This window comes from Candoia aspera, chromosome 3, assembly GCF_035149785.1.
Source record: "Candoia aspera isolate rCanAsp1 chromosome 3, rCanAsp1.hap2, whole genome shotgun sequence".
Classification (NCBI taxonomy): Eukaryota; Metazoa; Chordata; class Lepidosauria; order Squamata; family Boidae; genus Candoia; species Candoia aspera.
Genome location: NC_086155.1, coordinates 117,669,909 through 117,684,251, shown reverse-complemented (window position 1 = coordinate 117,684,251; position 14,343 = coordinate 117,669,909). Strand labels below are relative to the sequence as shown.

General features: G+C 36.6%; 2 protein-coding genes across 2 annotated transcripts in view; one reads left to right on the top strand and one right to left on the bottom strand.

Moving 5' to 3' along the window:
- MTRR (5-methyltetrahydrofolate-homocysteine methyltransferase reductase) overlaps positions 1-2,237 on the top strand; it is a 33,169-nt gene extending 30,932 nt beyond the window's left edge. The window contains exon 15 of the mRNA XM_063298708.1: positions 1,901-2,237. Coding sequence (XP_063154778.1) covers positions 1,901-2,045 — 145 coding nt within the window. The 3' untranslated portion in view covers positions 2,046-2,237. The remainder of the gene's footprint in view (positions 1-1,900) is intronic.
- Positions 2,238-12,984: 10,747 nt separating this feature from the next.
- SEMA5A (semaphorin 5A) overlaps positions 12,985-14,343 on the bottom strand; it is a 169,099-nt gene continuing 167,740 nt past the window's right edge. Inside the window, exon 23 of the mRNA XM_063298707.1 lies at positions 12,985-13,633. Within this exon, the coding sequence (XP_063154777.1) occupies positions 13,514-13,633 (120 nt within the window). The 3' untranslated portion in view covers positions 12,985-13,513. The remainder of the gene's footprint in view (positions 13,634-14,343) is intronic.

Below are 14,343 nucleotides of genomic sequence, written 5' to 3'. Positions count from 1 at the left end.
CCCAAACCATGATGCTGCCACCACGTTTCCCAGATGGGATAAAGTTCTGCTGGAATGTGGTCTTTGCCTTTCACCAAACATAACGCTTTTCATTCAAGCCAGAAAATTCTATTTTGGTCTCATCCATCCACAGAACATTCTTCCAATCACCTTCTGCTTATCCATGTGGTCTTTCACAAACTGTAGACGGGCAGTAATGTTCTTTTTGGAGAGTAGTATCTTCTCCTTGCAACCCTGCCATGCACACCATTGTTGTTCAGTGTACTCCTCATGGTGGTCTCATGAACACTGACATTCACCAGTGCAAGAGAGGCCTTTAGTTCCTTAGACATTACCCTGGGGTTATTTGAGACATTCCAGAGTATTACATACCTTGCTCTTGGTATGATTTTTGTTGGCCGACCACTCCGGGGGAGGGTAACAGTGGTGTTGAATTGCCTCCTTTTGTACACAATCTGCCTGACAATGGACTTGTGGAGTCCAAACTCTTTGGAAATAGTTTTGTGACCTTTTCCAGCCTGGTGAGCATCAACAACTGTTTTTGAAGGTCCTCAGAAATCTCCTTTGTTTGAGCCATAGCACTGTTCCACATACCTGTGTTGTGAAGATCAGACTTTGATGGTGAATACCCAGAAGTCTGTTGTTTAAATATGTCGGGACCTCCCACGCTCACACCTGAATATCATCCCATTGATTGAAATACCGACTCTAATTTCCCCTTCAAAGTAACTGATAATCCTAGAAGTTCACATACTTTTGCCACACATGAATATATAGCTTTGGATAATTTTTTTCAATGAATAAATGAACAAGTATAATGCTTTTGATTCATGTGTTTAATTGGTTCTCTTTATGTAGTTTTAGGACTTGTGTGGAAAACAGATCATGATTTCTGGCTGTCTCCATGTGTGTGTGCATGTGCAACCACTTCATGCAAACATACACACACACTAAAGTAAAAAGAAATGTATATTGTAGACTTTAATTATGCTGAACCATGACCTTTAGTCTCATCCAGATCTTTTGGGGTCAGATAGCATTAAATAGAACAGCACCAAAATGAACAGTTTGTGTAGAAATATGAAAATCACCTTCAGATTTTGGTAGTTTGAAAGCCTCTAATTTTTTGGAAAGTCTCTTTGGCAACATAACTTGAAAAATCTCAGGGGACCTATTTCGACCAAGGGGATTGTTTCTCCTTTAGGTTGGGTGCTCTGCTTTTCAAACAGACAGATGAGAGACTTTGCAAACCGGAAGACTTTCTAGCCAGAACCCACTGGGAGCCGTGATCCGCACGCTCACCAGAATGAAAAGAACCTATGAATAATGCAGCACTTTTGAGCACATCCCATTTGTTCCATACGGGTTTGCCCAAGAGAATTTCCCAATGAACTGTGCCTCGATGTAAATTGCTATAACATTTTATTGCTGTACTATACATGTATCAATAGTTAAATGTTGGGCACATATGAATGTATGGAGATAGTATTTTTTTTAATGGCATTTTTTCCCCAGGATTTTAAAACCCTAGAAATAATGCAGGATATAAATCTGAAACAAAACCAAAAAATTAAACCAAACATGCAGTTAATTTTAGTTTTAAAAATCTGGTTACTAAGAGAGGTATAGTGATATCTATATTCAGAATTTTGCAGGATGGGAACTATACTTTGCCATTTAATACCACCATTGTCCAGTTTCAAGGGGGTTTCCAATTATACTGTGGTGTGCTTGACTTAATGCAGCATATAACAGAACAGTTGGTTGGTTTCTTTTAAAACTTCAAGCCCTATGGTCTTTGCCACTTGAAAGCAATACTGTATGAACTGGTATCTTTCTTACATCCATTTATTTGAGTCTGGCTATTACAATTGTTTTTTTTTCTGTTGTTTTTTTTAAGAGATGCAAAAAATATGGCTAAAGATGTGAATGATACTCTAGTGGAAATCTTCATTGCTGAGAAAGGAGTTGATAAACTGGATGCACTGAAAATACTGGCTATGTTAAGAGATGAAAAAAGATACCTGCAGGACATCTGGGCCTGAAAACTGGCTTTTTGAATTCACCTGACCAATGTAAATAACAACCTTTTAAATGCCTATTTCTGTTAGTAATTTTCTCTCAGTTAAATTTAAAGTGTTTTCTAGGTAAATAACAAAGAGAAATACATCATTTCCAAGAGATTTTTCACAGTACAAGTGACTTTAAATAAATGCCACTTATTCCCATCAAGAAGACTGTTTGATCAATAGCTTTTCATTCATCACTGATCGATGGAGCTTTGTCTTATATTTGAAAATATGGTGCCATATATGGTATTACACAGTACTCTACAGTATTTTCTTCAGTTAATAACAACAAATGGAGGATTATTTAACGAAGATTGTAGTATGCTATGTACAATGTATAGAGTTTCAGGGATATCATTCATTCATCAAACCTAGTCTTTCTGCCTTAGAAGGAAACAAAACCCCAATGGAAAATTACTAATAAAAGTTTTTACAAGTACTTATTTATATATGATTACTCCTAGGTTAAGGATACAGTGTCTCACTGCCTTACAGTTGAATTCAAAGCATACATCCTCAACTAAACAAAATATTTAATATTACAGACATCTTTCCAATTATCTGCTTAACTGGGGTATAGAACTTGAGGTTCTAGAACCGCTTTAATCCTTAGATGTGGCCTGAGCGCCTACATAATGTAAACAAAATATTAAATAGAGGTGGAGCATTTGTATTAATTGAATGATTTTTACTAAATGTACATCTAAAGCAGGTGTTGTCCTGGCTCCATCCTTTTCTTTGTTTTGACACTGCCCTCTTTTGGGAACAGAGGAAATTATGAATAGATGTTGGGTTGACTTAGTATAAAGCAAGTTAATTTTCATGAAGATGAGCCACAATCCAGAACAGAATTAGCTACAGTGGATAATGGGCCTAATGCCCAGTTTTTGAGAAGCCAGTGAACAGTGTTTTGTTATGAGAAAAAATCTATATTAAATTTCCTTCTGAAATGGTCATAATTTAGTATTGAAAAAATTATGAATATTTGTGAAGCATTTTGAAAATTTTTCCTTAGGAAGCCTAACTTTCTGATTTAGTGGCTGTAAGCAGATCAGGTAATGACTACATGCATTTGCGTATCATGGTATGCTTGGTTAGTGTTAGCTTTTCATTGCCTTTGTATGTTGCATGACCCTGCCCTGCTTGGGTAGTTGACCAAAATATTGTCCAAATCAGGAAAAAAAATTAATTTGGTAACCAGGTAAAGCATGTTGTGTGAACAGTCTTTCACTGAATTTAGCTTTAAGAGATACATGCACAGATAAATTCATATTTCATTTTACTGTTATTTTAAAAAATGACTGCTGCTACTTCAAAAGTGATTTAAAACGAGTTTTTTCTGCTGTAGTTCAGAATGATAGTCCCACAGTGATGTCAGAATCCTTAGATTAAGCTGCAAAATGAGAAGCTGTGTTAAGTAAATTTAAGTAAAATGTTCTTTAAATATTCTGAAGTGTGACTGAATCAAACCCAGTGTTAGATAGTATGCAAACTTACTGTTTTCAGTAAAAAAAATAAAATAAACTCTAAAACAGACGTTGAGGTTTTACTGTAACTATGTTGGGTCTGTATTGTCATGTGATCATATGCACAATTCAACATAATGCTGAGCATTAATGCCTGGAGAAGCAGCTTCTGCTAAAGATGCAAAGCAGTTTAAAAATCTTGCATTTTTTTTTTTTTTGCTACTGCCTAAGGTTATTTTAAACAAGCAAGTTGAGAAAGTACTAAAGAGTTTCACTGCTGACACTCAGTTTGGGAGCTTTTAAGGATTTTAAACTGTGAAGATGATGGTTGAGCATTAGTCCACTAATTTTATACATGCTGATTGCTGTGCCTATCTCCAGAAGTATTAAGAGTTTTTTTTAAAATGCTGTTGTAGGAAAAAGAGGTTGCTTCCAATTATCTCTCTCATTTTTCTATGGTAATTGTAGTAATAAACAATCATAATATGAAGATTGAAATGTCTCCCATTTTTCTACTTACCTAAACTATAAGCAGGCCAACTGACAGCAAAGAAAATGGTCTCCCAATATAGGAGCTGCGTGACAAATAGTTGCTAATGCACTGTACTGTACTGGTCTAAGACCATAATAAATTATGAAATGAAATAATGCGCTGTACTAAGGTTAATAAAAAAAATCTGAACAAAATGATCTTCACCTGGTAGTGAGAGATGAAAAAGTTTCAGAATCTTGGGTGTGATACAATGATGGAGAAGTGAAGAAAAGACATCTTTGTTAGCAATCTGTTTATTTACAAATATACAGGTTGACAACAGGTAGCATCACTGGCAAAATAACCATTTCTGAAATATCCCCTTCGAGTAGGCTCTGAAGAATCAAATCAATTCTCCCTCCAGCTTCCCAATAATGTTGCTATCACTATAAATTCCAGGGTGTACAAAGCCGAGACAAAGTCATGCAAAATAGTTAAAAAAAATAATCAGCCTTGTCCTAGAATGCAGTTATCCCAAAGTTTTTCATACAAGCTTATGCATTCCTACTTAGATGTACTGTAAAACCTACTGAATTTATTGAGACATACTTCCAGCTATAGGATTGCAGTCCAGGGTTGGGGCTTCAGGAATTGTAAGGGATTGCCTTTTCCTAACATTGTTTTTTCACTAAGACAGAAAAGTCCTAGCAACTCCATGACAAATGCAAAGAGCACGCTAAGGATCACAATCCAATTGTGTGTTGATAGAATTTCAGTTTGAGAGTTTTATTTCATTAGTTGCGGAGAAAAGTCTGTAAATGTAAATGAGATTGGTTCTCTAAAATATATTCTGCTTACAAGTAGGGATACAAATTTCTGGTAGCCTAGCAACTCTTATTAATTTCCAAGAGACAGACCAAGACAATATTTCTCTCTCTTGCACTATGAAAAAACAGCATTACAACTTTATGGCTGATCTACAAAGGTAAACTAACTAGCACTGTCACCAACATTTTTTTTTTTTCTTCCTGTAGCAGTGACAGTAGCCCACAATAGTTCAGGTAGTCCTCACTTTCACACCGCAATTGAGACCAACTCAGTTGCTAAGCAATGTGGTCATAAGTGAAACATCACATGACCACGCCCGACGTAAATTCTGGCCATGGTCGTGAAGCGAATCACCTGCGGTTGTTAAGTGTGACATATGATTGCGACTTGTGACTTCCTGCCAGCTGATTGACTTTGCTTGTTGGAAGCCAGCTGTGAAGATCACAAATGGTGATCATGTGACCATGAGGCGCTGCAGTCACTGAACAAGCAGTAAGTGACTACCTATAAATCAGCTCTACCTTGTCCAGCCTGCAAGCTCCTGCAGTTCTAGTGTGCTGGGGATCCTTCCATCCCCAAGTGGAGCTTTACAGGAAGGACCATGCAGGGGTGAAATAGAGATGGGGAGCCAAGTGGTGGTGGTGGTGATCACATAAGGGCTGATGCCTGCTATGAGCAGGACTGCCCCTTGTTTTCCACCCAGTGAGCTGTAGAGGGAGGGAGGGAGGGAGGGAGGCTTGGATTGATTGTTTTCAGAGAGACGTGTGAACTCAAGCTAAGGGCCCAAGTTTCTAATCTCAAGCGTGGTCTTTTCCCTCTGTAGGAAAAGGGATAGTAGTAGTTTTGCTGCAGACATAAAAACTATTTTCATTGCATTCTCAGTTTTTAATCATTCAATGTTTTGTAATAAAATTCTGCTTGAGACGCATGTTTTTTTTTCTACAATACACCTAAGCCATGAACTATTTCTCTCAATGTCCCCTGGGTGGCAAGGGGGAGAGGCTTTGCTGGGGAAAATACTCCCTATAAAATTTAGCTGACTTGTGAGTTAATTTCCTCCTACTGGATTTTGCTTGCTTTGAGCATGGAGATGTGATCTTGCCACCCAGTATAAATAGCAAGAAATCGAAGGATATGCAATAATTTCTATAGCACGGGGAAGATCTCATCCCCCTCCATGTTTTGAATTTCCAAATTTGAACGTTTGCATTTCTGCTAGAGCATATGTGGCCCTTGATGGCTCTCTGATTATGAGTGAACACTGCCCCCATTTTCCTGCTAATGGTAGCTGCAGCAAACATACTAAGGTTAAAAACTGCTTTTCCACAAGGGTCCTTAACTGATAACAATACAATCAAAACAAAGAGGGGGAGTCAGATGCTTTAATCCTCCACAGTTCTTGACATTAGACCATTGTGTATTTCTAATGTTCTCTGCCCTCCACAAAGCCTACAGTATTATTTCAAGGAAAGGAAGATTCTGCCCTGCTACCCAAAGTCCAAGATGTCAGTAGGATCAGACGAGAATTAGGCAACAATTCTTTCCTTGGTACTTGTTAAGCTGCATGTGATCAAAAGATTTCAAATCTATGTTTACCATGACACATTAATAAAAATCTGTATTTGTAGAGAGCCAGTGGGGTGCCTTGAAACAAATATTCAGAAGCTGTTATGTAAGTGAAAAGGACAAAATCATACCTTAAATCCTGGGAACAGAGATAGTATGAAGAAGAGACTCAGGATAGCCCCTCCCTGACTCAATGGGATTGAAGAGGGAGGGGTGGAAAGCACAAAGAGACTTGCAAGATTCGGTTACTGCAATCTACCAATGAAGTATAGGCCTAGTCTTCCTGTGGAATTGATTCTTGGTGCAGGTCTGCCTCATGGAGCTGACAACGTTTCAGTTGTGGCCTCAGCCATCAGCCCTGCTCCCCTGTTCAACTTACAAGAAGTAGCTGTCCCCACATCTAAATGAAACTGCATGCACCGCAACTGCATGCAAAATATTGATGGGCAATAATCATCCCCATGTTTTTAGGAAGAAGGCCTTCTACACTGAGGTAAAAGGTTGGTGCCATCCATGGTTGAATTCAAGCTGGTTGGATTACAGGAAAAGAATTGACCTGAGACACTGATCTTCAAATGCAGTGCATGCAGCCAGGAGGATATAAATGTGAAAGATGCAGCCTCTTGTTTGACGTATCCTTAGGGAAGTAAAACTCAATTATTTTACAGTTTCTGGCCCTGGTTGGCCAACATACTTAATACAACCCATATGTTCATAGGAACAGAATAGTTGAGTTGTTTGTAAAAGACAATAATATCACTGTGGATAATGTTGCCTTGTGACAAGGCAGCAGTGAACTGGTATAAAATAGAGCTTGCAGTTTCCTCCAAGCTGATACTAAATCTGCCAAGAAAACAATCAGTTTTATATACAAGTAAGCACTTCCTCTATTTACACGCTCTAGCTTGATGACAAAGTTCACTTCTTGTACAGCACGATACTTATCTCTACTCAGGAATCCCTCCCACAGTTCACTGGGCTTATTCCCTGATAAAAAAGTAGAGGATTACATCTTGATGCATTAAATTATAATAATGGTTTGCTTAATATGCTTCACCATTTTACACATTAGCTTGATTTTTAAAATGCTATTAAAAATAGAAGCACTTGTGCTTTTCCATCTGCTCTTAAGAAAAGCAGGGCAAAAGCAGGAATGGATCTGCAGGCAGGCACAAGCCATCTGTTGAAAGAAAGATAGGATCTTCAAGATGAAGTGACCTGTTCACAAGGTCTATTTTGTAGAAATAATTTGCCATTTTTAAACATTCCTGACAACACTGAGCAAGATCAGTCTGCAGCAATTATTATTGAGAGTTTAGACTTGATTTTCAGTCAAGCTGGAAATTGAAACTGCTTATTGTGTGGGTTTCCATTTGTGCTCAGCAGAGAAAATCAGTCTTATTGTTGTGAGATTCTTCGGATTTACAGTATAGTTTGGGAACTTAACCTGCATTTATATCAGCAAATGGAATCTTCAAAATGAAATGCAAAGATTATCATTATTTTCCCAGATTAGCTTCCATAAATGGAATCATTTAGCAAGCTCAAGAAATTAAACATATTATTCTTTCCCAAATATTCTTCATTTCTAGATTCTACTCTGAAGGGTTTTTTTTTTTTAATGTCGAGACTATACAGAAGTTCATTGCTCTGTCATTATCTGAAGAAGTAGCAGAGTTGTTTTTATAGTTATTTTTATTTCTTTTAGAGATCAATGGTCTTATCTTGGCTTGTGAAGAGGGGTACTCTTGTATATATTTTAAACACATCTCAATGGTATTTCTGTTGCATTAGTTTCTTTTCAGTTTTTAAAATTTTCTGACTCATTTTTTTCTTTTTAACTTGTGATTTTTCATGTTCTTTTTAGTTCTTAAACACATTGTCTCAATTTTTAAATTCCTTGGCCTATGTTTTAATGTTTTTTTTAAAAAACACATGATGCCTTTTTTCATAGAATGTAAAAAAATCTTAGATGAATGTCTAAAAAACAATTGCTTAACAAATTTAAAACATTTTTAAACAAGAAACAATCTATATTCTTCTACACAAGAGATGTACTTTATCCAAAAGATGTGTCAGTCAAGTATTTATTATTGGAAATTCAAAATATGCCAGGGAAAAGTAACTTAAATTAATAAAACTTCAAAATGTGTACTGATCAAGGTATTTTTTAATACTGGAGTTTAAAAAGTATTCATTATTTATTATAGCTCTACTAAGGACCATCTAAATATTTTACAAATTATTATTATTATTTTAGTTCTGGATAATCACGGTTAGAGATTTCAATAAAATTTTGGGTCCTCTGTTGGCTCATAATACTGTTTCAACTAAATTTAGTTCTCAAACATAGATGCTTGAGTTTAATCTGGCAAATATATAGTGAACTTAAATACGTTACACAGAGTTTAGAAACTTGAGGATATGCCTCCCTGGGGGGACATTAAAAAAAAACCAAGGGGTACAAATAATTTTTTTGGAAAAATTATCAGTCTAAAAAATACAGTAATTTTCAAATGAAGTTCTGATGGCTTAGAAATATTGAAGGGAGTAAACAGTTTTATGGCAGAGGAGGAGAAAAAGTGTGGCAAAGATTGGAGGGATGGAGTGAGGACTTAGTGGACTGAAAGGAAGGGATGAGGGAAAGTGCTGCAACAGTGAAAGTTAAAGAATTTTGAGTATGCCTGCTAGACAACCTACACTGGAATCATACAAAGTCTTTATGCCTGCTAAAATAGAAATTAATTCTCTCTATGCACTACATGAGAAAGCCAGTTTGGTGTATGGTTAAGGCAACAGGCTAGAAACTGGGAGACTGTGAGTTCTAGTTCCGCCTTAGGCACAAAGCCAGCTGGGTGACCTTGGGCCAGTCACTCTCTCTCAGCCCTAGGAAGGAGGCAATGGCAAACCACTTCTGAAAAATCTTGCCAAGAAAACTGCAAGGATTGTCCAGGTAATCACCAGGAGTCAAAACTGGCTCAAAGGCACCCTCCCACCAAAAAATGCGCTACATACAGGATAGTGATTTATTGGATTTATTTACTGAATCCTGCCTCTAAAATATATAAATCAAACATACTGGGAGCAAGGAAACAAACTTGGAAACAAAAAAATATAATTTTTACTATTGATGCTTAGGGAATAAATATATGGTTCTGAAAGCAGGAATTGTTTTACACTTGCTTTATAATAGTGAATCAAAAGTCAAGAGATGGAAATTAATGATTTTTTAAAATAATACTGCTTTTGACCAAGTGGTTTTTTTTGTTTTGTTTTTTATGTGTGTTTCTTTTAGCTGTTCTGCACCTTTATCTTTTCAGGAAACCACACACACAATTAAATCTATGTAAGTAGGAAATTCTCCTGTTCCTGATGGCCATCATATTGGGTAGTATAAGATAGATACTAATCTTTTGTTCCTACATTGCTGGGCTTTATGATGATGCGAATTTGAATGAAGTTTTTCCTGCTTTTTTCAGTAAGGCTTACCCAACTGTGATTTTGAAAGCTGATACTCTACTGATTGTACAAGATTTTGTACAATGTTGGTACCAAAATGTTGACAGCAACCCTGGCATGTAGATTACAGACATTACTTTTGATTGTCTCTCCTACACAAATCTGGTTTCATAATTCAAGCACCAGCTTTGGATTACAAACTGGTATTTTAGATATGCATTCAGAAAAACTGAAATTGACAGTGATGGTCTCACCGGATGGAGAAAAGGTCCTTGATATGGTAGACATACAATAGGTCCATGGATATTACAAATGGAATTATTTCCTCATTGTTCCAAGATTCTCAGGGAATTAATCAAAGATGCGTTTTATTTCCTATTTATCAAAATGCTGGAAACATAATCTACTGTGTGTGTGTGTGTGTGTGTGTGTGTGTGTGTGTGTGTATATATATATATATAGGTAAAGGTAAAGGTTTCCCTTGACGTAAAATCCAGTCGTGTCCGACTCTAGGGAGCGGTGCTCATCTCCGTTTCTAAGCCTTAGAGCTGGCGTTGTCCGTAGACACTTCCGGGTCATGTGGCCAGCATGACGACACGGAACGCCGTTACCTTCCCACCGAAGCGGTACCTATTGATCTACTCACATTTGCATGTTTTTGAACTGCTAGGTGAGCAGGAGCTGGGATTAACAACGGGAGCTCACCCCGCCGCACGGCTTCGAACCGCCGACCTTCTGATCGGCAGCTCAGCGGTTTAACCCGCAGCGCCACCGCGTCCCCTTATATATATATATATATATATATACACACATATATACATATATACAGACACATACACATACATACATATGTACTGTATGTGTGTGTGTCTTATTGATAATTATAAATGTTCTATACAAAAAATCTATTGATAATAGTTTGTTAAATTACCAGGTTAATCAATTGGAGTAAAACTCATAAACATCCTATATGCTGTTCTGGAACTATGGAAATTTGTAAAACTTGCATTATTTTTGGTGTTTGAATTGAGTTAAATATCTTAGAATAATTATCCCAAGGATTTTCGTGGGTTGAGACATAGGGTTTTTCTGATCACTACGGATATAAATAGATGGTTCAGAATCCTAATGAGTTTATTGAGAAAGATAACTGTTATAAAAATAAATATTACAAGACTTCTATATGTATTTAGAAGAATTTCCACACCATTGAGGTATTTTAAGCTGATTGTTATTCAGAAAGTTTTGACATGAAGAGGAAGCACCTAGACTTTCTTTATCCAAATTATGGTTATCACTGGGAATACCTTTTAACCTCTATTTCTCTATGGAATTCAAATGTAAAATAAACCACTATTATGTCACCTTACTGATATCTTACCAAGGCCTTGGTTCCTTTTTTAGACAAAATTCAGTTCTCTTTCCAGTTAAAGCTACAAGGTATATTTGGAAAATGTTGGGATGAAAGTATGATTTTGACTTTTATGCAAATCATAAACCTTCACTCTGAGATACATCCTGTTTAAATATTCCAAAGTAAATCTTTATTTTAGAATTTACAAGGCTAATATCAATTAATATTTTAGTCACCTCCTTGCCAAATATTTAAACCACTTGAGTTACTGCAAGAGGAATTTGTATTGTCTAATAATGTGGAATAGCAGTATATTCAATTAAAATATCTCTTTGATTTCACAGTATGGTCCAGATTGGTTAGCAGCATCTCAAACTCCTGAATTACTATCCAAATGCATTTTTGGATTATTGAAAATCTATTGTATATTTTTTTAGACAAATAAAGAATATTGCTAAAGGAGATATTGTTTATTTGCAAGAATTTTGGAAAGGTTGGAGTACCCATGTTAACAAACCAATATCTAAAGGTCTTAAAGAATATAGAGCATGTTTTGTTAAAAAAATCTTTAAAAGAAATGAGTTCAACTATATATTTATTTTTTGATGTTTACTGGACACCTCAGAGGGTTGGTTATCAGTTTCATTGCTCAGGAAGTATAAAATGATGGATGGGACATTTACGCATTGATAAGGGCTTGTCTCACTATCATCCAATTTTGGTTTAATATCCCTAAGTGTGTTAATATAGTTTTGGGATATATACAGTATATATCCAAAAAACTGAAATGTATCAGTATATAAAAAGATACGGATTTATTGAACAGAGGGTATTGCAAAACGGATTACTCCTTTGAAAGACAGAAAGAAAGTGCCACCCTGGTTCTTTAGAGTTGTAATAGAAAGATTGATCATTATTATTCCATACAATTAAGGTTTAGTGCTGAGTTTAAAAACTGAGCTAAGGTTTTATATGCCTTACAGTGAGATTTTTTGTTGTTCTTTGTTTGGTTTATCTTTTTGTACCTTTTATCTTTTCTTTCTGTACATTAATGCAACAAAAATATAAAACAGAGTTTGTGAATATCATAATGAACATTCCAGGTGGATTTTTACATACAAGCTGCAAAGTGGGGCCCATGATGCAGGCATTCCTGCTTGGTACGGGATTCCATCTATGCCAATAATGTGCAGAATTCAATGAGCCCTTGTTTATTTTCTACAAATCCTCCCATCCTGACAGACTGAAACGGACAATGCCTGCCTATTTCTAAATCTGCTCTGTTGCTTGTTCTTCTGTTCCTCTGTGGCACCTGCCAGCTAAGTTGCTTGCAACAGTGATGGCGTAGGCATATGTTGGTATTTGTTTTTGTTTTTTTCCTGCCTGGAAATTTAGCTGCAGAGGAACAGGTATCCATGGTAATTAAGTATCGGCAGAGTGAGAAGGTCAGACTTAACTGTCCTCAGGCTGGGGTGTAGAAAAGGATGACCAAATAAGAAAAAACTGCTGCATGCCTGGGGGAACTTGCCTGGACTTCCCACCAGAAGGTTTCAGTTTCAGTTTCTGTTTAGCCCAGCTCAGCAGCCCTCTCTTTTTGCTCAGCGGGTCTGTGCGCGTGTATGAGCTTTTAAAATGATTCTTTGTATTTAAGGACTTTGCCTATCCAGGGCTCTGGATAAGGAACTGTTTTATGTTCTATGCTTTGTTTAAATACAGTTATTTCTGTAGAAATGCCTGGTGTTTTTTTTTCTGATCTCTCAGGCCAAACACTTTCCAGCACTCTGCAACAGCATACAGGCTCCAGTTTCTTTAGGACATAAACCACATCAAAATTCTACAGTCTGGCATGGGGGATGAAGTACTTAAGGCTTCTGCCCTTAAGAGTAATTTCATTCAATAACCTGTTGTCCTCTCTGTCTCTCTATTGCCTTCCCACTCATGGAACAGTTGTCTCTTAGACAAATGAGAATGCTGTGTCCAGTAGGCAGTCCATGGCCCTTCCCGCACATATCTGAGAAGCTGAAGAGATGAATTAGTAGGATGGTAGCAAGCCAAAATAGGATCAACCTCCTCGAAGTGTCCTACGCAAGATGTTTCATTTTTTGACTGAATAGCTCCAACGTAGTTACACAATACAAATATTGTACTACCAAAGTTGTGTCTGTACTGCAAGATTGTACCTATACAATCAAGTGCTTTTTGTTGTTTTAAAGCTGGCAACAACATGATATTAACAATTTGGTGTTCCCACACAGGGTTCACATCTTGGGGACCCATATGAAGTTAAACCGAGGCCTTTTTAGTATTCATCGTAGTGATTCAAATCTGTAAAATAGGCATTGGAATACGCTTTTGCGGTGAGATGTGGATTGAAGTACTTGTTTTGTTCTTCTAGGATCAGATTATTTTTATTAAATGCCTGGGAAAAGAATAAGAAAAGAAAAAGAGTTTAGTAAATACATAGTTCTCATTAAAATAGAAGTATATTTATGAGGTGTAGTGAAGAGAACGTGTGATTTTACTCATTATGGTGGAAATTTGGGAATATGAAAAGAGAAAAGGGGAAAGAATCAAATAAAAGAACAGGAAAGAGTTTAGAAACAAGTATTTTGATGTCAAAATACTGGGCAAATTGAATGAGCAAATGAAGTTTGGATAATGTGACACATAGACTGAAGAATATATAAAACAGATGATGAGGAAACCATAAATTATGTCACTTTAACGTTTTAAAGATGTGAGTGTCACTGGAGATGCCACAGAATTTTCATACCAGACTCAGTATGATATGACAGATGGTTTAGAAGTCAGCAAGTATAATCAGGATGTGAAAGCTGTTTTAAATTGTTGCCATATAATTCAAGAGAGGTTCTGCCTCATCACCCGTAGAAGCAGAATCAGTTATGATGCTAGTTCTAGGCATCAAAACTATTCCTTTGTGTAAACCAGGATTGCACTTACTTTTTGGGATTGAGGGCCACACTCAACTCTTTGAATGGTATATCTGAGGTCACCCTCCCAAAAACAGGCATAGCCCAAACAAAATTCAGATAATAAAACTAAATAAACCGAAAAAACTCTGTGAATTCAGTAAATTTGCTCATCTGTCACATCAAAATTAGAATTCTG